This window comes from Toxorhynchites rutilus, chromosome 1, assembly GCF_029784135.1.
Source record: "Toxorhynchites rutilus septentrionalis strain SRP chromosome 1, ASM2978413v1, whole genome shotgun sequence".
NCBI lineage: Eukaryota > Metazoa > Arthropoda > Insecta > Diptera > Culicidae > Toxorhynchites > Toxorhynchites rutilus.
The window spans coordinates 16,191,578-16,209,685 of NC_073744.1; the positions used below are offsets into that span (position 1 = coordinate 16,191,578).

Genomic DNA, 18,108 nt, shown 5'->3' on the forward strand with positions numbered 1-18,108 from the left:
ACGTGCGGTACACCTGGAAGCCACAGTTTGTCCACGAATTATTGCATGATGGCTTTCAGGAGGTTCGTAGTGAGGCGTGGAGCGCCACTAGAAGTCTATAATGGCAACGGGACCAATTTCGTAGAAGCCAGTCGTCAGCTGTCCAAGCAAAATCCAACACAGTTAAAGCATATACCAGGTTTGTGCTTCGACATTGACAAATGCACATACTAAGTGGTATTTTAACGTATCTGCCGCTCCGCGCATGGAAGGACCATGGGAACGTATGGTGAGGTCAGCTAAAGTGGCCATGAAACCCATTACGGAGAGTTCCCGTCTTCCGAGCGACGAGGTACTGGAGACGATGTTACTTGGAGCTGAAGGTATTGGTAAGGTAACCAACGGCCGCTGACTTACATCTCCCTCGAAACTATAGATCAGGAAGCTCTGACACCGAACGAATTATGGCGAAGGTGGATCCGCGAGTATCTACCGATGCTGACGCGACGAACAAAATGGTTGGAGATGTGGCGATAATGATGAACGAAAACTCGTGGAATTTTTGGGCAAAGACGTTTTTCATGCCAATTCGTCTTAGGAGAAGGCAGCATCATCACAGTAGTGAAACGTTGGGTGTAAAGACATTTAAGTCATTTAAGGCAATATTCTAGTCTCTCTATCGCATGAACCTCTGAAAAATGATGTTTTTCCAATTTTAAAATATTTAAAAAATCAGGAAACGTAAAAAAACTCGTCAAAAACAGCATTTTTCTCTTCAAACGGCCGCCATTTTGTCAAAAAAGATGTTTTTGACTTGTCGGAGGTTCATGCAATAGCGGCATTTTTAATGGTTCAGAATCTGTTCGATTTTTTTGTTTCAGATAACCAGAAGGGCTGGAATCGCGTACGCCATGCTTGTTGCCAAACGAATGAAACACCAATTTTTGCATAACTCGAAAATTAATTATGCAAACGAAACCAAATTTGGCATGTGGAGGTTTTAGGGTGCAATAAATGTTTCTATGGTGATTAGACACTTCTTCCTCCTCTCAAAGGGGGCAAAGGTCATACAAGGGGGGGTCATACAAATGAAATACAAATTTCTGTATAACTCGAAAACTAATCAAGCAAATGGAGCCAAATTTGGCATGTGAAGGTTTTAGGGGGCACGAAACGTTTCTATGGTATAGACACTCCTCCCCCTCTCTAAATGGAGGATGGGGCTGAATAACTCGAGAACTAATCAAGCAAATTTAATCATACTTGGTATAAAGAGGTTTTAGGGATCGATAAACGTTTCTAAGGTGGATCGACACTCTTCCCCTTCTCTTAGGGGAGGCTGCCATACAAATGAAACACAAATTTCTGCAAAACTCAAGAACTAATCAAGCAAAAAAAAACAAATTTGGTATATGGATGTTCTAGGAGGCAATAAATGCGCTTAGAAAGAAAATGTGGATGTGATAAGGAAAGCTAAATTTTGGGCGGGACGAAGTTTGCCGGATCAGCTAGTGAAAATATAAATAAATAATAAACAAAAGAAAAAAAAACATACATGAAACCATAGGAAATAATAGGAAAAAATCAGAAACAGAGGAAAAAATCGGGCTCATGAAAAAAAACAGGAAACACAGAAAAAAATCCGGATACACGGAAAAAACCCAGTCACATGGAGAAACAATCTACATACTATAACATCTATATAAAAAAGAGTAATCAGAGGAAATCGAGGAAACAAGATCCAGATACATCAGAAAAAAGGAAACCGAAAAAAAATCATACTTCCATGTATCTTGAAAAGGAAAAAACTACGAACGCACGAAAAAATACAATTCACATGAAAAAAAAATCCATACACATGAAAAAAAATGGAAACAGAGGGGGAAAATCAGACACAGGAAAAAAAATCCAAATACACGATAAAAAAATTCCGGTAACAGAGAAAAAATCTAGATACATAAATAAAAATCCTGGACAAATTGAACAAAATCGAATACAGATAAAAATCCAGGCCCATGAAGAACCAGAAACACAGGGAATAAATCGGGACAAATAAAAAAAATCGGAGATACAAGAAAAAATCCGGAGACACAGTAAAAAAAGAACACGCGAAAATCCGGCTAAATGAGAAAAAACAGGGAACAGTATAAAAAAAATCTGACGTTAAAAAAGCCGGACGAAAAACAATCAGGACACATGAGAAAAAACAATCAGACAAAGGAGAAAAAATCAGAAAACATGAGAATAAAAGTCGGACATGCAAATTTAAAAAAAATGAAGGGTTTTGTTTTAGATTTTGGAGTTTGGAATCAAACCTATGACTCTTGATTTTAGACTTCTTCAAAATTTTTCAAAATGTTATTCTGGGAATTTTTTTGTCGGTTGACCTTCATCGGCAATGAGGATCATCACTTTTGCACGTAATGACCAATTTAAATGAAAGTATGCAAAAATACATAACATAAAACAAATTAGAATTTAATTAATTGACATATAGTATTGAACAATTACACACAAAACTAATTATATGTTGAAAAAGAATGATAAACTAAAAATATATTGGTTGTTTCGAAAATTATACGTAAAAATTGTATAAGGGAAAACATTACTTAAAAATTTTGAAAACAATTGAAAAACTCTGTGTGAATCTGTGGAATGCCAAAAAATGTTATAAAAATTCAAAAAACCAGAATTCAAAAGTGAGAAAGAAGAAGTGCTAATGGAAAGAAGAAAGATATTTTATTTATGAAGCGTGAAAAGAGAGCAGCAGTATATTGAAATATTGCTGCCAGAATAAATAAGCTGCACATTCAGCTTGCATTCAGGTTCATTATTAACACTTTCGTCGCCCCGTCACTCAATATGGGTGACACTTCCCTCGTTGAAATTGAATGAGACTTTTAAAAGGAATTTGATAGAATAGGCACCTACGTGTAACTAAAGGATGTGTAGAAAAATAATAAAATTATAACCATATTATTATAATGATTATACTATACCTTTTATTAATTTATAGTGCGGATGGTTGGTATGGCAGGTTTTAGCCAAACCCATATAAATGACTTTGGCATGTGTTATTGTTGTCAATTCATCTTCAAATAAAATGAACTATTGCTAGATCATGTAAAAGTTGTATACAAACTAAGTTTGATCTTCATTTAACAATTTATCCGCAAGAAACTCAGAAAAGTCGCTTTGGACGACGAACGTGTTAAGTGACGATTTGTCACTATTAATAACTCATATGATTATGTGGTATGTGGATTGATCTAAAATTTGGAACACAGCTTTATCAAATTTGAAAGTCCACGATGGCGGCTGCTACAAAAGGGCGAATCACATATTTTATTTAGACCCCTTAAATATGGGGTTTTTCCAAAACCTCATGAATTTGTGTATTAAATGAAAGAGATTGACTAGTAGAACAGAGTTATTTGTGGGAAAAAACAAATCAAAATGGTCGTCACCACAAAATTGGGACACATATTTTTTTAAAACCTCATCAATATAGGTATCAAATGAAATGGCTTGACTAGTAGAACATTGTTATTTATGATAAATATATATCCAAAATGGCGGCCGCTACAAAATGCCAAATTACATATTTTTTCAGAACCCCTTCAATATGGGTATCGGATGAAAAAGCTTGACTAGAAAAGCACAGTTGTTTAAGAAATAAGCTACTCTCAAATGGTCGCCACCACAAAATGGCGCCATATATATTTTTTCAAAACCCCGCCAATATGAGTATCAAATGGAATGGCTTGACTAGTAGAACACATTTATTCACGAGGAATGCAAATCCAAAATGGCGATATATATATATATATATATATATATATATATATATATATATATATATATATTTTTCGAAACCCTAATCAATATGGGTATCAAATGAAAGGGCTTGTCCAGTAGAACTCATGGTAGAACTTATGGAAATGTCCGCTCCTTTCGATAAATTGATCTGAAATTTGGAACACATCTTTATCTCTGCTGTCGTTATAATACATGTGGGTGAAGATACCAATAAAAAGATACCAATAACTTTTAATTACAACTGACATTTTTTGTAGCCGATGATAAGACAGTTTTATCATTTAAATTAGAAGCACACCATCCTACGAGAATATTCTGAAATGGTGGAGTGTTGGAATTGACCTATCTGGTCATGGGAACCATTTGAAATTTCAAGAAATTCACGAAAATGGACAAGTCCTAAGGCTAATATTTTTCGGAGGCGATAGAATGTCAATTTTATCATTTGAATTAGAAGCATACTATCCTCCGAGAATATTCTGAGATGGTGGAATGTTGGAATTGACCCATCTGGTCATGGGAACCATTTGAAATTTCAAGAAATTTACGATAATGGACAAGTCCTAAAGCTAATATTTTTTGGAGGCGATAGAATGTCGATTTTATCATTTGAATTAGAAGCATACCATCCTCCGAGAATATTCTGAGATGATGGAGTGTTGGAATTGACCCATCTGGTCATGGGAACCATTTGAAATTTCAAGAAATTTACGATAATGGACAAGTCCTAAGGCTAATATTTTTTGGAGGCGATAGAATGTCGATTTTATCATTTGAATTAGAAGCATACCATCCTACGAGAATATTCTGAGATGGTGGAGTGTTGGAATTGACCCATCTGGTCATGGGAACCATTTGAAATTTCAAGAAATTTACGATAATGGACAAGTCCTAAGGTTAATATTTTTTGGAGGCGATAGAATGTCGATTTTATCATTTGAATTAGAAGCATACCATCCTACGAGAATATTCTGAGATGGTGGAGTGTTGGAATTGACCCATCTGGTCATGGGAACCATTTTAAATTTCAAGAAATTTACGACAATGGACAAGTCCTAAGGCTAATATTTTTTGGAGGCGATAGAATGTCGATTTTATCATTTGAATTAGAAGCATACCATCCTACGAGAATATTCTGAGATGGTGGAGTGTTGGAATTGACCCATCTGGTCATGGGAACCATTTTAAATTTCAAGAAATTTACGATAATGGACAAGTCCTAAGGCTAATATTTTTCGGAGGCGATAGAATGTCAATTTTATCATTTGAATTAGAAGCATACTATCCTCTGAGAATATTCTGAGATGGTGGAATGTTGGAATTGACCCATCTGGTCATGGGAACCATTTTAAATTTCAAGAAATTTACGATAATGGACAAGTCCTAAGGCTAATATTTTTTGGAAGCGATAGAATGTCGATTTTATCATTTGAATTAGAAGCATACCATCCTACGAGAATATTCTGAGATGGTGGAGTGTTGGAATTGACCCATCTGGTCATGGGAATAATTTGAAATTTCAAGAAATTCACGAAAATGGACAAGTCCTAAGGCTAATATTTTTTGGAGGCGATAGAATGTCGATTTTATCATTTGAATTAGAAGCATACCATCCTACGAGAATATTCTGAGATGGTGGAGTGTTGGAATTGACCCATCTGGTCATGGGAACCATTTTAAATTTCAAGAAATTTACGATAATGGACAAGTCCTAAAGCTAATATTTTTTGGAGGCGATAGAATGTCGATTTTATCATTTGAATTAGAAGCATACCATCCTACGAGAATATTCTGAGATGGTGGAGTGTTGGAATTGACCCATCTGGTCATGGGAACCATTTTAAATTTCAAGAAATTTACGATAATGGACAAGTCCTAAGGCTAATATTTTTCGGAGGCGATAGAATGTCAATTTTATCATTTGAATTAGAAGCATACTATCCTCCGAGAATATTTTGAGATGGTGGAGTGTTGGAATTGACCCATCTGGTCATGGGAACCATTTGAAATTTCAAGAAATTTACGATAATGGACAAGTCCTAAGGCTAATATTTTTTGGAGGCGATAGAATGTCGATTTTATCATTTGAATTAGAAGCATACCATCCTACGAGAATATTCTGAGATGGTGGAGTGTTGGAATTGACCCATCTGGTCATGGGAACCATTTTAAATTTCAAGAAATTTACGACAATGAACAAGTCCTAAGGCTAATATTTTTTGGAGGCGATAGAATTTCGATTTTATCATTTGAATTAGAAGCATACCATCCTACGAGAATATTCTGAGATGGTGGAGTGATGGAATTGACCCATCTGGTCATGGGAACCATTTTAAATTTCAAGAAATTTACGATAATGGACAAGTCCTAAGGCTAATATTTTTCGGAGGCGATAGAATGTCAATTTTATCATTTGAATTAGAAGCATACTATCCTCCGAGAATATTCTGAGATGGTGGAATGTTGGAATTGACCCATCTGGTCATGGGAACCATTTTAAATTTCAAGAAATTTACGATAATGGACAAGTCCTAAGGCTAATATTTTTCGGAGGCGATAGAATGTCAATTTTATCATTTGAATTAGAAGCATACCATCCTATGAGAATATTTTGAGATGGTGGAGTGTTGGAATTGACTCATCTGGTCATGGGAACCATTTGAAATTTCAAGAAATTCACAAAAATGGACAAGTCCTAAGGCTGATATTTTTTGGAGGCGATGGAATGACATTTTTTTCATTTTAATTAGACACACGAGTCTTTCCATTAGTCATCAAACCGGCATCTACTGCTAAAATAATCGTTTTTGAATTTGAATGGCGGCTTCAAAAATTGATCGTTCATAACAAGAAAGTCAGCTTAAGTCGACCAATTAATTTGCTTCGATGGCTAATGAATCGCGGCTTAAATGTAAATCAGCTTACATCTCTGGACCAAATATTACATCGGTCAATGAAAAAATATTCAAAAAGAAAATAATTTTTTGGGTCGAATAAACTAAGTTTCTCTAAAATTTAGCCGATCAATATTATAGTCCAGTTCTAGATTTTCTTAGTCGAGCCGGATAGGCGCCGATTCCAAAACGTGATTAACCCATTCCAAAATATTGTTTCATGTTTTATTGTAAAATCTCATCATATTCTCACAAAAAAGTGCTTAAAAAATTAAGAATATTTGAGAAAATATATGAGGAAACGAATTTTTGATCGGTTGAGCAACCTACAACATGGGATAGTCTAGTATTTTCGGAAATGCTAGTCGATATTAATTTTCAGTTCGCGAAATCGATGCATCGAGAACACTTCTTAACCATGACTCGAGACTCCCGGCTTAAATTTACGAAAAAAAAGTTGAAATCGACTATTATCGAGTGATATTAATCATTCGACTTTGTTCCGATTTTCTGAATAAGAAACCTCCTCAGATCAGTCTCGTTCAGACGACTTGAAGCTGAAGTATTTTTATTATAAGTAAACGTATGCTTTCAAGTGATATAAATCTTACAATAGGGTTTTCTTTGCGACTCCTTGGTAGTCAGAGGTAATACCTAACCCACTGAGTAATGGAATTCAAGTTCTCCTCTCAGATTGAGCCTAGAGAAAAATATCTTGTTCTGCAAATTGTTATTAATTTAAATCTTATTTCGCCATACTTTTTCCCGTGAGTATTCACTTTAAATGAATAGAATACGTCCTACAATCAGTAGATCAATTAGGCGTAATTATATAAAAAAAAACTGTATTGATTTTTTCCTGGATCTAACCGCGTTGTCATCACTTCTGGTAATGATCGATTGTTCATTTTCATTCCTTTTTCTCCACTTCTGTCATACATATACATCTACTACTGAATCCACTGAACGCGAATTTAGCCTTCGTAACTTCCGTGAGCAACCACTTGCAACTTATTTAACACTAGATTTACCAGACCAGTCATTTTGACTGGTCGTGCAATTTCAATTTAAAATTCCTACGACATATTACATTTGCTTTCCGAAATGATGTTATGACTTTTGTAGCTATAAGTAGAAAAAACATTTTATAAACTTAATGTTACTTAATATTTATTACTAACAAATATATTTTTTTGTTATTGACATTTAAACCAGTACCAGTCAAACTGACTGGTGCATGTTTCTATGAAGAAATGTATGAGAGCGTTTTAATTTCAACATATTTTGACAGCAATTGTCAGCCCCTGAAAATGTTCTGCATATTTAGAAAATGCAACCAGCATACCTCTGGAATGTTCAGATGTGGAAAGTGAATTATACGACAGCGGCGATGATTTGTTAGATAGAAAAATTGATTCTCAAGGAAGTGATGATAACAGTGCTATTATCGAGAGTAGTGATGAGGAAATTCCTGATGATGACAATATAGATGAGCCAAGCGACAGTGGTTGCGTAAAAATTCCAATCAAGCGTACCAAATCAGCAAACTGAAATTGCTTTAGACGGAACTATTTGAACGAGAATTGAAGAAGGAGGTGTTGCTGGTAGATTACTAGTTCATAGTAATTTCAAAGATGTACACGGTCCAACAGCACATGCTGAAAGAAATATTATGAACGGGAATCTAAGTAGTGCGTTCCAATTACTGATTGATAACCATATTTTGGAACATATACGAATTTGTACAGAGTTAGAAGCCTCTCGAGTTTTGGAAAAAAGTGGACAATTACACAAGAAAAATTGAAGGCATCTCTTGCAATATTGTGCGCGCGTGGGGCGTACGAAGGAAATAGCTTCAAACAGGGGATGAACTTATATTACCGGGGATAAGCAACTTTTTCCATCGGAGGCCAGATGCAGATTTACTCAGTATTTTCCAAACAAACCCCATAAATTTAGCATAAAATTCTAATTGGCGTCTGATGTAGAGACGAAATATGTGATAAATGGCTTTCCTTATTTAGGAAAAAGCGAGACTCGAAATGCATCAATCCCCCTATGCAAATTTGTCGTAATGAAATTTCTTGAACCGTATACCATGAAGGAGCGTAAAACTGATATTTTTTACAAGTATTCCTTTGGCGTTAAAATTAAGATCTCAAAATACTTCGTTGCTTGGAACGATACGCGCTTCTATTGGCAACCAGACATATTTTGGCGTCGATGTCACTGATCGAATGGAAATCAGGTTCCAGAAGGTGACCACTTCAACTGTTTTTCAATAATTTAGTTTCAGCCGGAAGAAATAGCTGGATATTGAACAAAACATAACAGGAGAAAATATCTCACGAGAAGACTTTCTGTTTCAATTAGCAAAAGAACTTGCTTCAGAATATCAGACTTCAAGGCAAATACCACACGAAGCTGATATACCAACTACAAATGGCACTGTTTCTGTACGCAAATGGTGTCAAATAGAATATTTTAATAACAATAAGACTACAAATATTTGCAATAAATGCAAAAAAAGTCTATGTAGAAAGTGTATACACTGCAAAATCTATTGTGAGCAACAAACTGTAAACAATTAAGTGTTTTGTTATTTGACAATGTCTATTAGTCCATTTATCTATCACAATTAATATTGTTCAACTTATTTTCGCCATTTGATAAGTAATAGTACAGACTGGAACCACAATATTCATTTTTTCTTATACACCAGTCATTTTGACTGGTGCTGGTAGAAATAGGTATATATAAATAGCTGGTAAATCTAGTGTTAACACGGGGTCGTTTCCATACTAGGCGGTACAGGATAGTCCCGATCTTCTGAACAGACTTGAATGAACTAAAAACATCCGTAGCCGATCGAGTCAACTAGAAAAATAAGCTAGCGGCGGTCGCCGTTGGCCCCATTTTTCTTGTTGAAAAAAACCGGCGTCGACATTTTCAAATATGGCGTCGACCGCCGAAATTTTTGACGACAGAAGTGTCTGTCTCCTGGTCTGCTATACATTTTCTGTAGGCGTTAAGATCAACACTGAAAAATATTTCGACATAAAAAAGCGCAAAATAAAAAAAATACTAAGTCAGCGCTATTATCTTAAGTCACCAAAGTGAAGTTGTGTACTCTAGCTTCTTCTTCTTCTTGGATGGCACTACCGTTCCAGTGAAACTTTTGCCTTCTCAACGCAGCATTACTTGCGTCATTTTTATTAGTAGTGCTTGGTTGAGATTTCTATGCCGAATAACACGCCTTGAATGTACTCTGGAGGGGCAAGCTCTAGAATACGCGTGACCACAGTGCAAGCCGGAAGAATTTTCTTTCACGAAAAATCCCCCGACCAGAACGGGAATCGAACCCGAACCCCCGGCATGATAGTGTGGGACGCTAACCACTCGGCCACGGGAGCACGTACTCTAGCGCCGAATCGTAATGAAAATATTCGGTGGCGGAGTTGCGCCGTGGCGAATTTTCGTTCGGCAATGAAACGATTGCGATGAGTTGTGATGATATTGAAAGTGGAATACAGCTGGAATCCGACGAATGCATGGAAATTGAGGTAGGTTCAGTTTGTATTAATCTATGACTTCAGTAAAAATTTTATTACGACAAAATTAATTCATAATAAAAATTGCGCTTTTTTCTGTGTGGCATTCATACCCCTGAGTTCACTTTTTAAAAACATGAATAGAAACTATTGCTACATGTTCTTTAAATGTATTATTAAAAGAGCTTCTGAATGTTTCCACCAGAACCCAATGATAAATGGGTCTGAAAAGTTGAACGAATTGGTATGAAAATATGGAGAAATTTGCGTTAGTGATACTAAAGCCTATGATCATAACGCGAAATCCAACAGTCACATAATTTCCGTTGTTTCCTATTATAAGAAGAGATGTCGACCAGGAATATCATTTCATAATCAAAAGGGATGAAACACGGTACGTGGAATGGATTCAACGGATAAAAATTGAAAATCATCCGGCTAAGCAGTTTAAATTTCAGCATGTCGATATTCTACTAAGTAATTATCATCAATTTTCACGTATTATTTTTTTCAGAAACAAAACGTTTAACTAAACTATTAATTTGTATGGCTCGAACCTTGGCGATGGTAATTGAGGACAGGTTAAAAACTCTCAAGCCATTATTGTTCACCTGTTCAACACAAACGAGCAGCAATTCATTTAATCCTCGACGACCAAACGATTTTCTCCGGCAGCGAAATTGAAAATATCGACAGATCAAGAAATCATGTCTATATATTTTTTATCTGCTTCTATAGAAATTTCCCACCCTAATTAAAATAAACATTAGAGAAAATCAATTTGAGTATTTTATGCGTCTGAATAAACCACAAAAACGTAAACATCGATTAAATTTTCTTCTACGCTTCATCTGATTCGCTACTCAAAAGTGTCGTTTGACTGACCGATGAAAAAACACTTTCGTACGAAAACGAGGATAGGGCAATTCGTTCGAACGAACGATGTTCGAATGTTCGAACGGATAGATTTCTTTCGTACGAAACCAAGGATACGAATGAGGCATTCTTTCGAACGTTTTGTGTTCGTTCGAAAACAAGAATAAGGGTGTTTATTTTTTTGGTTCGTTAAGTTAGTGTATAGAATAATATTAGGTGATTAATAGCAGTAATAGACGATAATATCTACTGTTTGCGCCACGCGGAGCGAGCGCATACGTGTTGCGACATGACCTGTCATTCCATTGCATCACCCAGAGACGTGCGAAAGTGAGATGAAAGCAGTATCAACACAACAAACGAATATCACCCGAGCTATCCGAGCGAAGCCGACAGGACAAATACCCCACCAGAGCAGAACATGATCCATTCCACGACGATCCATTTCGTTTGGAACACTAATTTTCCGTACACCAGCCGAAACAATTTCTATCCTTTTCATTCAATCGCATCACCGAGAGACGTGCGAAAGTGAGATGAAAGCAGTATCAACACAACAAACTAATATCACCCGAGCTAACCGAGCGAAGCCGACAGGACAAACACCCCACCAATTTCAGGGAGTATAAAAGTAGCAGAGCAGCATATGATCCATCTTTATAAGTTTTTATTCACCACGTGTATTTAGAAACCATTAGAGAAAGTTATAGTGAAAATTTGGACTTTGAAAACTAGTGTCGTTTTTTCCTACAGTAAATTTAGTCAGACCCTTTCCAACCGGAGTACTATAAGGATTGAGAAATGTGTACTGTGAAGATGGCATCCTCTTATAAAATTAATTTAGAGATGTGTTTAGAAGCGGTTAACAGTTTAATTTCAACCAAGTGCCTAGAATATGATTTCAAGTTAAATTTTAAGAACATGCAAGTAATTTTGGAGCGTATGGGATTAGATAAAACGAACTATCCTAGTATGAAGGTAATCAAAAGCCTTCTAATGAAACATCGAAAATCCGTAAAACGGTTTGCTCCTGAGATTACTTTGCAGAATTGTTGGGATGCAGCGAATGATTTGATCGCTAGAGAAGAGTTGGATGAGCTATTCGAATTGAATTCTAAGAATCTGAAAGAAATTCTTGTAGAAATGGGATTAAACGAAAAATGCGCACCTAACTTAAAAAAAGTTAGGAATAACTTCGCTTGTAATCCAACATATAAGAAGTATCGTGCAGAACGAAAGGTGAGAACCCTTATAATTGTTATAAGCTTCCTGAAATTAATAAAACTATTTTGAAATTTTCAATGTGAAATCATTTCCGCAGAATATTGAACATTCAATTGCCGCTGAAAGTCATAACGTAAGTGTAAAATATCAAATTGCTTTGAAATAGTCACGCCATACAGTAACTTCAAATTTTTATAGATCGATAATTTCAAAGAATGTTCTTTTGAGAATGAAAGTGCCTGCTTGCCACAAGACTGCGTTGGAGTTCATGAAGTAAGATGACATTTCTATTTATTAATTCATGTATTAATAGTTGTTATTTAGCAGCTTTTATTAAATAAAACAGATCATATGTCCGAAACAAACTCATCTCCTTCACGTGTCGAAACAAGAACATTATCATTTGTATCATTTGACACAAACGATTTCGAGGAATTGGCCGACTCTCAAAGTACTACTTTTGACGGCGTTGATAATACGGGAAAAGATAACGAAGTAAGATGACATTTCCAATTAATTATTCATGTATTAATATGTATTATTCTTCAGCAACCTCCATTCGGATTTTTATTGAAAGGAACAGATTTATCGCGTGTCGAAATAAAATCATTATCCGTCGAGTTTCCTGCAAAAGTATGTAAGAAAGGAATGGAACTTAATGCTCCAGAAATTGAATGTCGCATTTTTGAAACATCAGTAAGTCAAATGCAAGAGAGATCAACGAACGACATGCAAGACTCGATTGTTTCATTTGATACCAATGATCTTGAAGGATCGACCAAATCACAAGATACTACTTATAGCAGTGATGTAGATGTAACTGAACTTGTGTTCAATACAACGGACTTTGAAAACCTACGAAAAGAGATAAAAGAAAAAGGCAACAGTAACAGGATCAAATACAATGTCAAGGTTGCGGAATGTGGGGCAACTGCCACAAAAAGACTTTATAGTGGTGCTTCAATTTACGAGTGTTCTTTTTACATCAACAAGAAGAACATTGAAATGTGTAAACATTATGATCAACATAATATAATGCAAAGCAAAACCAAGGTTGGCGATGCTAAATATAAGCAACAAAAGCATAGAAGGCCTTTTATAGTGGCCTTAGAAGATTTGTTAAAAATCAAATATGAAGAATTCAATATCTATTGTATAATCAATATAAATTCTCATAATTGCAACAAATCTGGCTGGCTATTTTATGGTGTCTGCGCTCACAAGACCTGCAGATCTTATCGTTTCAAAATTGTTTCTGTTACGGATGGTGATAACATATATAAAGTCGATGTCTATGTTAATGTCGCTATGACCCTGATACACGGGGAAAACCTGAAAGCGGCATATTGCAAAGGAGTAAAAAGAAACATAAATATGAAAAAACTGCAGCTCCAAAAACCACTTGAATTACGAACTAAGTTGATCAACGAAAAGAAAAAAAGGGAACCATTCGAGAAGGTAGACATTGTCAGCAAAAATGTATTGAAAAAAATTAGCAGTGAAGCTAAATCGAAGCTTAACAGGGATATTGATGATTTTCAAGATTTGATAAAAATGTCTGAGGATAACGGATCTTATATCAAAAATGTGTTTAGAAAGCCCTTTGGTGTAATTTGTTTTAATACAAAAATGTTCAAAGAGCTGAGAAAAAACAAGACTTACAGTCCTATTTTCTACATGGATGGTACTGGATCGGTTGTACGATATTCAAAAGCTGAGAAGCGTGTTCAAATATATGTTTTGGTCGCATACAATTACCGGTCAAATTTTAGTGTACCCGTAACAACCTTTGTGACTGAAAGCCAAAAAACAGTAGACTTCCACAATTGGTTGAATATATTTCGTGCTTCGTACGAGTCAGGCAGCTCTATGAATAAATTGAATAAAATAGCGAGAATTGTTAGTGTTGATTGGAGCTGGTCACTGATTGGTGGATTGATACGGGCTCTTAATAATCAACACCATACACTACCAGAGTATATCCGAGATTGTTATAAAGTTTGCATAAGAGAACTCAATCTCAATTTCACTATCATTCATTTATGCTACAGTCATTTCATGAATGTAGTTTCTAAGGACTTGAAATCTGCTCCAATCAACATAAAACATAAGTTCATGGACTGTATGCGATTGGCTGTACGTGCTACAAACTTAGTGGACTTAATCGATCTGTTTATCATTATGACATGCATTTTTGGATCTGCAAATGAGAACCGAATGCTTGAGACATCACTAAAAGAACTAGATGCAAAAATTAATGATAGAACAAGCTTCGATTCAGAAAGCGCTGGTAAATTTGATTATACTGGCATCGGTGAACCAGAAATTCTAAAAAAAGATGAGGACAAAATCTTCTTGGGATCGCCTTTTTATGCGTTGTTAAAAGAAACATTTGAAACAACATTAAAACAAATAGATGATCTCAGCCAAGGATCACAGAACCCACTGTATTTCAAAGGATTCTTGGAAGATGTCGCCTTGAAAAAATACATGCCTGTGGTTTGTTTGTGGTCAAATATAATAGTATCTCAAATTGACTCGAATCCGGATACTATTTCAAACGCAAGGGTTGAAAGCTTCTTCCGAACATTGAAACACAATGTTATGAAAGGTCAGCTCTACGAAAGAATAACACATTTTCTTCGAAAACTACAATCGTATATTGAATCTCTGTTCCACTTTTCCGACTTTGACATTGAAGATATATACGCTACTGATAAAGGAATAAGTAATGCTAAAAAACGTCAAGATGATAGAATCGCAGAATATGACAGATTTGTCGGAAACGTAGAAGACATAGAGGACGAATGGCATAGTCCATACTTTCAAAAAGATGCTTCAACCCACTTGTTCAAGAAGAAAAAGAAGCAGGAAACTAACAGCTTAAACACACAACTTGAACAATCAACACAGAAGCACCCAGATTCAAAGGAAAACAGTGATAACAACAGAAAAAGATCATTAGAAGAAGATTTAGAAACTACCTGTAATCTGTCCTCTATTCATCAATTCATTGACAAAGGATTTGAATTTCCAGTTACCACCAAATGGTATTTCGGTGAGTTTCCTTCAGAATATGAGAGCATAGGAGTAAGTAGTATGATTGTAAGCTCAGAAATGCTTCAAACGCTCGATGCACATACATATATGGATGGAGAAACCTTAGATGCGATAATTGCAGTGGCCATAAAAGAATGTGAGGTCGAAAGCGTAAAATTGGTATCAACTTACATGTCGAGAAACTTGTTTGATACAACTCAACTAAAAGAAGTATTGGATAGGAAACGAGATTATGTTTTACCAGTTCTAACCAATACATCGGGAGTATGGGTGGTTCCTTTGAATGTTAGAGCTGGGCAAGCACCCACCAAGCAAGTTGGAAGAGGGAACCATTGGGTTCTCTTCATTGCTGATTTTATGAATAGAGAAACTTTTTATTTAGATCCTCTCGAAACAGCATCCCCATATTTGAAGGACGTACAAGAAGAATTTTTGAAGGCAGTAAGCTCTATTCGGAGACTTAAAAATCAACCATTTGATTCAACCAATTGGCAAAGCGGCTCGAAAAATATTGCGCACGACAAGCAAAACGACGACTACAACTGTGGTGTATATGTAGCTAAATATGCACAAAACTTTCTTTTGAAGAAACCGTTGACCGGGCTAGGAAACATGGATTCTGAGAGGAAACAAATCAAAATAAAACTCCTAAATACAGCAGTAATAAAAATTTGTTTATACTGCAGCAGCTTGAAATCACTAATTTTGTCATGTCAATCATGTGGACGGAGGTGTTGCAGTAGATGCGCCCCAAATATGGTGCTAAAAATTCCATCTACAAAACAATGTGAAATATGTTCGAAAATTAAAATGATATAATTTTTAAGTCTCATCAATAAATTTTTATATTACCTTTTAACTTGAAGTATTTTTATTTGTCCAGTTTGAGTCCTTTCAGAAACGAGATAGAATCCTGTCGTCTAAGTCAAAAATGAAAAAATTGTCATTCCATCGGCTACAAAAAATAGTTGCCATAAACCTCAACCATTCGCGTGGATTTTTTTTTAAATTTTAAATGGTTCCTATGATCAGATAGGTCAATTCCAACACTCCACCATCTCAAAATATTTTCGGAGGATAGTATGCTTCTAATTCAAATGATAAAATTGACATTCTATCGCCTCCAAAAAATATTAGCCTTAGGACTTGTCCATTATCGTAAATTTCTTGAAATTTTAAATGGTTCCCATGACCAGATGGGTCAATTCCAACATTCCACCATCTCAGAATATTCTCGTAGGATGGTATGCTTCTAATTCAAATGATAAAATCGACATTCTATCGCCTCCAAAAAATATTAGCCTTAGGACTTGTCCATTATCGTAAATTTCTTGAAATTTAAAATGGTTCCCATGATCAGATGGGTCAATTCCAACACTCCACCATCTCAGAATATTCTCGGAGGATAGTATGCTTCTAATTCAAATGATAAAATTGACATTCTATCGCCTCCGAAAAATATTAGCCTTAGGACTTGTCCATTATCGTAAATTTCTTGAAATTTAAAATGGTTCCCATGATCAGATGGGTCAATTCCAACACTTCACCATCTCAGAATATTCTCGTAGGATGGTATGCTTCTAATTCAAATGATAAAATCGACATTCTATCGCCTCCAAAAAATATTAGCCTTAGGACTTGTCCATTATCGTAAATTTCTTGAAATTTAAAATGGTTCCCATGATCAGATGGGTCAATTCCAACACTCCACCATCTCAGAATATTCTCGTAGGATGGTATGCTTCTAATTCAAATGATAAAATCGACATTCTATCGCCTCCAAAAAATATTAGCCTTAGGACTTGTCCATTATCGTAAATTTCTTGAAATTTAAAATGGTTCCCATGACCAGATGGGTCAATTCCAACACTCCATCATCTCAGAATATTCTCGGAGGATGGTATGCTTCTAATTCAAATGATAAAATCGACATTCTATCGCCTCCAAAAAATATTAGCTTTAGGACTTGTCCATTATCGTAAATTTCTTGAAATTTCAAATGGTTCCCATGACCAGATGGGTCAATTCCAACACTCCACCATCTCAGAATATTCTCGTAGGATGGTATGCTTCTAATTCAAATGATAAAATCGACATTCTATCGCCTCCAAAAAATATTAGCCTTAGGACTTGTCCATTGTCGTAAATTTCTTGAAATTTAAAATGGTTCCCATGACCAGATGGGTCAATTCCAACACTCCACCATCTCAGAATATTCTCGTAGGATGGTATGCTTCTAATTCAAATGATAAAATCGACATTCTATCGCCTCCAAAAAATATTAGCCTTAGGACTTGTCCATTATCGTAAATTTCTTGAAATTTCAAATGGTTCCCATGACCAGATGGGTCAATTCCAACACTCCACCATCTCAGAATATTCTCGTAGGATGGTATGCTTCTAATTCAAATATAAAATCGACATTCTATCGCCTCCAAAAAATATTAGCCTTAGGACTTGTCCATTATCGTAAATTTCTTGAAATTTCAAATGGTTCCCATGACCAGATGGGTCAATTCCAACACTCCACCATCTCAAAATATTCTCGGAGGATAGTATGCTTCTAATTCAAATGATAAAATTGACATTCTATCGCCTCCGAAAAATATTAGCCTTAGGACTTGTCCATTATCGTAAATTTCTTGAAATTTAAAATGGTTCCCATGACCAGATGGGTCAATTCCAACACTCCACCATCTCAGAAT

General features: G+C 35.6%; 2 protein-coding genes across 10 annotated transcripts in view; both read left to right on the forward strand.

Moving 5' to 3' along the window:
- Positions 1-18,108, forward strand: part of LOC129775128 (polypyrimidine tract-binding protein 2) — a 658,886-nt gene that overhangs the window by 102,951 nt on the left and 537,827 nt on the right. The gene's annotated exons all lie outside the window — the stretch shown is intronic.
- Positions 6,409-16,513, forward strand: LOC129775080 (uncharacterized). Of its 6 annotated transcripts, none has more exons than XM_055779360.1 (4): positions 6,409-12,476; positions 12,542-12,616; positions 12,668-12,838; positions 12,893-16,513. In XM_055779360.1, the coding sequence occupies exons 3-4, from the start codon at positions 12,695-12,697 to the stop codon at positions 16,220-16,222; spliced, it is 3,474 nt and encodes a 1,157-aa protein (XP_055635335.1). In that variant the 5' UTR covers positions 6,409-12,476; positions 12,542-12,616; positions 12,668-12,694; the 3' UTR covers positions 16,223-16,513. The 6 variants fall into 6 exon arrangements, with proteins under 6 accessions (XP_055635335.1, XP_055635344.1, XP_055635321.1 ...); XM_055779369.1 differs by having other exon boundaries at positions 12,671-12,838; XM_055779346.1 differs by having other exon boundaries at positions 6,409-12,616.